Source organism: Oncorhynchus mykiss, chromosome 29, assembly GCF_057628025.1.
Source record: "Oncorhynchus mykiss isolate SJ-2025 chromosome 29, ASM5762802v1, whole genome shotgun sequence".
Taxonomy (NCBI): domain Eukaryota; kingdom Metazoa; phylum Chordata; class Actinopteri; order Salmoniformes; family Salmonidae; genus Oncorhynchus; species Oncorhynchus mykiss.
The window spans coordinates 45371250-45379718 of NC_143050.1; the positions used below are offsets into that span (position 1 = coordinate 45371250).

General features: G+C 41.6%; 1 protein-coding gene across 1 annotated transcript; it reads left to right on the plus strand.

The window, feature by feature from the left end:
* The first annotated feature begins 887 nt into the window (after positions 1-887).
* On the plus strand, positions 888-5761 carry LOC110509522 (glutathione S-transferase theta-3). Its single transcript, XM_021590438.3, has 5 exons — positions 888-1161; positions 3754-3841; positions 4020-4170; positions 4657-4833; positions 5271-5761. Exons 1-5 carry the CDS (start codon positions 1050-1052, stop codon positions 5466-5468), a joined length of 726 nt encoding a protein of 241 aa, XP_021446113.2. The 5' UTR covers positions 888-1049; the 3' UTR covers positions 5469-5761.
* Positions 5762-8469: the final 2708 nt, after the last annotated feature.

An 8469-nucleotide genomic window follows, 5' to 3' on the forward strand; every position in this document is an offset into this window, starting at 1 on the left:
TAATGAATGGTATTTTTCATCAGTTGTTTTATACGAAATGTAATTTCACCACACTCTGTCGTTATCACAACGCTAAGTAATTACCATCACGGTACATAGTTTTGATATTGATGATTTTTCCCATATGTGAACCTTTGATATGCTTGTTATTAAGATAATTCCTAAAATAATATATCACCAAGGCATATATGGACATTTAGACAGGACAAATACATATAATTAAGAAAACTACAAAATAGTAAAAGAAATATATAAAAAAAACATGATTTAAAAAATAATGTGAAATGTTATATAAAATACCTTAGACACTTTCTGTAATTTCCTTTTCAACTAAAATAGCACATTTTATGACTTGGAGGTAATGACATTTCCCCTCGGGTATTTGTGGAAAACGATATTTTAGTTTAAATAGCATTTTCAATAACATTCAATATCCAAAAGTGCCCGTATTTGCGAAATCAACCATACATATCCTGATGTTTTGCAGAGAAGAGGCAGCAGGGAAGTCATGGCTATTGCTCCCCTAGTTGTCAAGCAGATGTAGCCAACAAGCAGCCACACTATTTTAGGGCAACCCCAACTAAAAAGGCTAACCGAACAATTGTATTTTAGTTTAATTCATGTAACGTTATTCATAGTAGGTCACACAATAAATCACACATCACCTTGAAATGCATTTGTTGCAAGAAATGTTCTAAAGAAATAAAGTTAGATTTGATCAATGTTACATAGATCATGAGCTAACTGTCTGCATGTAGCCTACTTAAGTTATATGGAAGTCCATGCAACATTACAAGTATGCAATCATTACAATTTATGAAAATCGTTTCGTGTTACGTGTGCATTTTTAACCACTCAGACACACATGATCCTTTTCTATGCGCTGTGGAAAGTGGGCGTGCGCGCGAGTTCCAGTGAGTAGGCTCGGGGATCCTCCTCGCGCTCCAGGGGTGTGGTATATAGTTCCCAAAGAGAAGTAGAACGCTTCCAGAAATTCTAGAAGTCATTCGGGGTTTGACCGTGAAGACTATCTTTGCTTTGTATTAAAGATGACGATGGAAATGTATTTAGACCTTTTCTCACAGCCATGTCGCTCGGTGTATATCTTTGCCAAGAAGAACAACATTTCTTTTGATTTTATGAAGGTTTCGCTTTTGGAAGGTAGGTTGTTTTTATTTTGGAGACTGTGCTTTTAGAGTAACCAACTTCATTCTAGAATTTTCACCGTTAATAGAAGGTTATCTAAAGTTCAGTAAAAAGTAATTTACAGAAGTAGCCTGAAAAGGTATTTTGTAAGTTTAAGTCTGATAGGCATCTATTGTTGCTTGCACGCAAGTAGCCTAGTCTGTTGTAGGCCTAGTCTACCCTAACCCTGTCCTGGGTTTCTCAACTCCACGATACAGCTTCTACTCCCAAGCCATAAGACTGCTAAACAATGAATCAAATGGCTACCTGCACTATTTACATTGACCCCCCCCCCCCACATTGACCCCCCCCCCCCATCCCCTTTTGTTTTTGCACTGCTGCTACTTGCTGTTTTATTATCTATGCGTAGTCACTTTACTCCTACCTATACAGTACCAGTCAGAAGTTTGGACACAGCTACTCATTCAAGGGTTTTTCTTTATTTGTATTATTTTCTACATTGTAGAATAATAGTGAAGACATCAACTCTATGAAATAACACATGGAATCATGTAGTAACCAAAAAAGGGTGAAACAAATGAAAAAATATTTTTGAGATTCTTCAAAGTAGCCCCCCTTTGCCTTGACAGCTTTGCACACTGTTGGCATTCTTTCAACCAGCTTCACCTGGAATGCTTTTCCAACAGTCTTGAAGGAGTTCCCACATAGGCTTGAGCACTTGTTGGCTGCTTTTCCTTCACTCTGCGGTCCAACTCATCCCAAACCATCTCAATTGGGTTGAAGTCAGGGGTGATTGTGGAGGTCAGGTCATCTGATGCAGCACTCCATCACTCTCCTTCTTGGTCAAATGGCCCTTACACAACCTGGAGGTGTTTTAGGTCATTGTCCTGTTGAAAAACAAATAATAACCCCACTAAGCACAACAGATGGGATGGTGTATCGCGGCAGAATGCGGTTTTAGCCATGCTGGTTAAGTGTGCCTTGAATTCGAAACAAATCACTGACAGTGTCAGCAGCAAAGCACCATAACACCTGCTCCTCCATGCTTCATGGAGATTCCATGGGAATCACACATGCAGAGATCATCCGTTCATCTACTCTGCGTCTCACAAAGATAGTGGTTAAATCTCAAATTTTCAGATTTCCAACGGTCTAATGTTCATGTTTCTTGGCCCAAGTGTAACGGATGTGAAACGGCTAGCTTAGCTAGCGGTGCGCGCTAAATAGCGTTTCAATCGGTGACGTCACTTGCTCTGAGACCTTGAAGTAGTAGTTCCCCTTGCTCTGCAAGGGCCGTGGCTTTTGTGGAGCGATGGGTAACGATGCTTTGTGGGTGACTGTTGTTGATGTGTGCAGAGGGTCCCTGGTTCGCGCCCGGGTATGGGCGAGGGGAGACGGTCTAAAGTTATACTGTTACACAAGCAAGTCTCTTCTTATTATTGGTGTCCTTTAGTAGTGGTTTCTTTGTAGCAATTTGACCATGAATGCCTTATTCACGCAGTCTCCTCTGAACAGTTGATGTTGAGATGTGTCTGTTACTTGAACTCTATGAAGCATTTATTTGGGCTGTAATTTCTGAGGCTGGTAACTCTAATGAACGTATCCTCTGCAGCAGAGGTAACTAGGTCTTCCTTTCCTGTGGGGGCCTCATGAGAGCCAGTTTCATCATAGCACTTGATGTTTTTGCGACTGCACTTGAAGAAACTATGTAATGATGGACTGTTTCTCTGCTTATTTGAGCTGTTCTTTCCATAATATGGTATTTTACCAAATAGGGCAATCTTCTGTATACCACTCCTACCTTGTCACTACACAACTGATTGGCTCAATCGCATTAAGAAGGAAAGAAATTCCACAAATGAACTTTTAACAAGGTACACCTGTTAATTGAAATGCATTCATGAAATAAGCTGGTTGAGAGGATGCCAACAGTGTGCAAAGCTGGTACCCCCTATATATAGCCTCGTTATTGTTACTTTATTGTGTTACTCTTTACATTTTTTACTTTAGTTTATTTAGTCAATATTTTCTTAACTTTGTTGTTGGTTAAGGGCTTGTAAGTAATCATTTCACGGTAAGGTCTACCTACACTTGTTGTATTTTGCGCATGTGAGAAACAATTTGATTTGATTTGTTTAAGGGGAAGAGACAGGTTAAAGAATGATTTTTAAGCCTTGAGACAACTGAGACATGGATTGTGTATGTGTACCATTAAGCGGGTGAATGGGCAAGACAAAAGATTTAAGTGCCTTTGAACAGTGTATGGTAGTAGGTGGCAGGTGCACCGGTTTGTGTCAAGAACTGCAACACGTATGGGTTTTTCATGCTCAACAGTTTCCCGTATGTATTAAGAATGGTCCAACCTCCAAAGGACATCCAGCCAACTGGACACAACTGTTGGAGTCAACATGGGCCAGCATCCCTGTGGAATGCTTTCGACACCTTGTAGAGTCCATGTCCCTACAAACTGAGGCTGATCTGAGGGCAAAAGGGGGTGACACTTAATACCAGGAAGGTGTTCCTAATGGTTTGTACAGTACACTCGGTGTAGGTGGCTTATTACAGGAGTAAGTCTGTCATGTATCTCTGTAATTTACTACATTTCAGGAGAGCAGTATGGAGAAGAGTTTGGGAAGATCAACATGATCAGGAAAGCTCCTGCAATCCGAGATGGAGACTTCTGCTTGGCTGAAAGGTTGGAATGACAACATTGAGTTGATCAACCATCTTATCTGATGAGGCAATGTAATAAGACAAATCCTTTGTGATCCCTGGAGTAGCTAAACATATCCTCATTCTGATTTTAGTAATGATTCTAATACAGTGGCGAGGTAAAGTGTTTCAATGACTAAACGGGACAATCATCTCTACAGCATTGCCATCATGAAGTATCTGGCAGAAAAGTACCAGACCTCAGACCACTGGTATCCAGCCGATCTGCAAAAGCGTGCCCGTGTCAATGAATACCTGTCCTGGCAGCACATGGGCATACGTATGCATGGCTCAAAAATGTTTTGGCTCAGGGTAAGTGATGCTACTACATGATTGGATTTAGAATTGTTTTCAAATTGTTCTTTGGACTTTGTTCAGTCCAACCCAGATAGCAATGTTTACTCAGTAGCATAATAACATCCTTTTTTCCTGTGGTCAAATAAAGTCACACACTAAGAAGATTTAGGTAATAATAATGGTATTATAAACCGCTAAATGTTTCCAGTTTTCCATGTTCGATGTGTGTGCGCGGGCAGTAGTTTGTGAGGAAATAGACTACAGCCTACACATTGCCAAAGCATGTGACTGTGGCCCTTTGAGTTTCACTGACAAAAACAAAAAATCCTTCTACATGCATTGTTATAAGAATTTGATGCAGAGCTGTTTTGTACCTGTTATGTTAGATTTTGAGAGATGAGGTTGATCTCATACCTTCTCGTTTTTTCATGGCATAATATAAAGTTTCGGGAATTCAACACGTTTGTGTTTTACATTATAAAAAGGCTGCCTGTGTTGTAGCTCTTGATTCCAAAGATCATGGGTGTGGAGGTCCCCAAGGACAAGATGGATGGAGCCCTGGAGGACCTGGAAGGCTCTCTGAAACTCATTGAAGAAAAGTTCATTGGGGACAAGCCCTTTATCGCAGGAGAGCAGATCTCCTTGGCCGACCTGGTGGCCATTGTTGAGATCATGCAGGTGAATGTTTTGCAGATCTTGTCTCTTTCTGCTTCAGTAGTAGATGAGACCAAGTACGTTTTACATTTACATTTACCAGACACTCTAATCTAGAGCAATTTACAGGCAAAATTAGGGTTTAGTGCCTTGCTCAGGGGAACATTGACAGATTTTTCAACCAGTCGTCTCGGGGATTCAAACCAGTGAACATTTTGGTTCCTGGAAAAACGCTCTTAAACACCTTAGCTACCTGCAGTGACATGTCCAAATCAATTACTAAATCTGTGTCTTAGGTCTTTGGTTTGGAGCTCCTTGTTTCCACAAGTGTTAACTAGAACAATTATTGATATATGAAACAAGTGTTAATCATCACAAACCTAACAACAATCAATTTTGTTGTAATATATTGTTATATTGTGGGCCTTCTGAGTGTATTTCTGCGTTTTGGTATCCCACAGCCTGTCGGTTCCGGTTTGGATGTGTTTGAGGGGAGACTTAAGCTAAGTGCCTGGCGAGACAGGGTTCAGGCGGAGATCGGGAAGGAGCTGTTCGATGAGGCTCACCAGGGGATTCTTGCGTCCCAGGAAATGGTCAAGAATATGGACAGCAGCAAGATGCAGATCTTCAAACCCAAGATCTTGAGATTATTCCTCTGAATGCTCCAATGACAGTGCAGAGGAATTCAAATTAAGCTGGTCCTCAGAGAAATAATCAATCTGTTATTTAGCCACTATGCAGCATGTAACATAACAGTGTAGCATAATACCAAAAACATCTACATTTCCTCTATGGAAAACATTTCCTGTTAGTGCCAATTACATGCATACATGATTTTTTATTCTAATGTTCTAAGAAGCTGTATTAACCTTTCACTGTTTTTGACTGAATAACATATTGAATTCAGACAACCAGGTTTAATGTTTGCAAACAATATATTATCTGTTTCAAAGTTGACTGGGTGGGTGTCCATTTTTTGCTGTCTACATTCTTATGAATCTGTCTGCAACTTTCTCATACTGGCTCTTCTTTCACAACAATCGACCATAGTCTAGAGAAGTCTGGCACGCAATAGTGCCTTGTTAGCTATTGCGTAAAACTATCATGCACCCCAATGGGGAGCTGAAATATGAGATACCTTTTCCTCTCACTCTCTGTGTGGAATTCCTGAAAGTTACAGGCCGTTCTGTAAAATGTTGGCAGGGATACTTCCTTATCTCATGGGAGAGAGGGAAAGAATCAACAGCTGGTATTTACCTTCTCCTGACCTCATGAAGTCGTACCCAAAGCCCTATAGCATATGCATTTGTGTTAGGGGAAGAGTTAAATATTGTGTCTTATGTGTCTTCTAAACAATGTTCTGTGTGTTGATACTCCACTACCTTTAAGACCAGAAGGCCAATGTGGTTGGTCTTTTATAATTAAACAGTGTGATTGTTTCCTTGCTATGCTGTGAAATGTGCTTATGATTGTGTAGTTTTCCAGAGTGGGGATTGCCCTATCTGTGCCAAAACGGTCAATATTTCTTGGTATGTCTTGGTATAGCACATGAGTTTTGTCACTGACACTATACTTCTGACCCGGGACATGAACCCAAGGCTATTCCCTTTCTTTCAATAAATTCCCCATGCAAAAGCCAGCCTTAGACTGGGGGGATTATCCCACCGCTACCACCAGTGTTGCAGTTGAGGTGGAGTAACTTGAGTGGGGCTTGACCTTGCAAATTCCACTTATGGGTGCTCATCATGTACCATAAGGTTCAGATATCTTGGTAGAGGTGGTACACTTTCCCCTTATATCTGAAAAGCGCCTTGTGTCCATTCTGAAAAAAAAATATTATTTGATTCTAAGAGCCTGGCATAATGTGATGTAGCAACCATGCACATTGTATGTCTACTAACTAGACAGATGTAATTCAGTAAATTGTAATTTGTATGTAACAGATTGGTATGCAGTAAGCCTACTCACCTACCACCACCCACAGTTTGTCCAAACCAAATTGGTTATTGCCTATACCAAATCTTTGACGGACCTGTTATTCTTTGAGTCAGACTTTTACAGCACTGTGACATTTGCCATGCTAGATGGTATGCCATATGAAACATTGTGTCTGCTCAAAGAAGCCAGTTTCATTATTGGGAAATAAAACTGAGCCGCTACAATCAAATAAAATGTATTTATATAGCCCTTCGTACATCAGCTGATATCTCAAAGTGCTGTACAGAAACCCAGCCTAAAACCCCAAACAGCAATGCAGGTGTAGAAGCACGGTGGCTAGGAAAAACTCCCTAGAAAGGCCAAAACCTAGGAAGAAACCTAGAGAGAAACCAGGCTATGAGGGGTGGCCAGTACTCTTCTGGCTGTGCCGGGTGGAGATTATAACAGAACATGGCCAAGATGTTCAAATGTTCAGAAATGACCAGCATGGTCAAATAATAATAATCATAGGCAGAACAGTTGAAACTGGAGCAGCAGCACGGCCAGGTGGACCCCCGACACAAACTACTGCAGCATAAATACTGGAGGCTGAGACAGGAGGGGTCAGGAGACACTGTGGCCCCATCCGATGATACCCCTGGACAGGGCCAAACAGGAAGGATATAACCCCACCCACTTTGCCAAATCACAGCCCCCACACCACTAGAGGGTGGAACAGTCTTCAACCACCAACTTACCATCCTGAGACAAGGCCAAGTATTAGCCCACAAAGACCTCCACCACAGCACAACCCAAAGGGGGGCGCCAACCCAGACAGGAAGATCACATCAGTGACTCAACCCACTCAAGTGACGTACCCCTCCTAGGGAGGGCATGAAAGAGCACCAGTAAGCCAGTGACTCAGCTGCTGTAACAGGGTTAGATGCAGAGAATCCCAGTGGAAAGATGGGAACCGGCCAGACAGAGACAGCAAGGGCGGTTCGTTGCTCCAGAGCCTTTCCGTTCACCTTTACACTCCTGGGCCAGACTACACTCAATCATATGACCCACTGAAGAGATGAGTCTTCAGTAAAGACCTATCGGTTGAGACCAAGTTTGCGTCTCTCACATGGGTAGGCAGACCATTCCATAAAAATGGAGCTCTATAGGAGAAAGCCCTGCCTCCAGCTGTTTGCTTAGAAATTCTAGGGACAATTAGGAGGCCTGCGTCTTGTGACCGTAGCGTATGTGTAGGTATGTACGGCAGGATCAAATCAGAGAGATAGGTAGGAGCAAACCCATGTAATACCTTCTAGGTTAGCAGTAAAACCTTGAAATCAGCCCTTGCCTTGACAGGAAGCCAGTGTAGGGAGGCTAGCACTGGAGTAATATGATCAAATATTTTGGTTCTAGTCAGGATTCTAGCAGCAGTATTTAGCACTAACTGAAATGTATTTAGTGCTTTATCCGGGTAGCCGGAAAGTAGAGCATTGCAGTAGTCTAAACTAGAAGTAACAAAAGCATGGATACATTTTTCTGCATCATTTTTGGGCAGAAAGTCTCTGATTTTTGCAATGTTACGTAGATGGAAAAAAGTTGTCCTTGAAACAGTTTTGATATGTTTGTCAAAAGAGAGATCAGGGTCCAGAGTAACGCCGAGGTCCTTCACAGTTTTATTTGAGACGACTGTACAACCATTAAGATTAATTGTCAGATTCAACAGAAGATCTCTTTGTTTCTCGG

Coding starts and splice junctions, on each gene's coding strand:
- LOC110509522 (XM_021590438.3), top strand. CDS start 1,050: ATGACGATGGAAATGTATTTAGACCTTTTCTCACAGCCATGTCGCTCG. Junction 1,162..3,753: donor GAAGGTTTCGCTTTTGGAAG/GTAGGTTGTTTT, acceptor ACTACATTTCAG/GAGAGCAGTATGGAGAAGAG. Junction 4,834..5,270: donor CCATTGTTGAGATCATGCAG/GTGAATGTTTTG, acceptor GGTATCCCACAG/CCTGTCGGTTCCGGTTTGGA.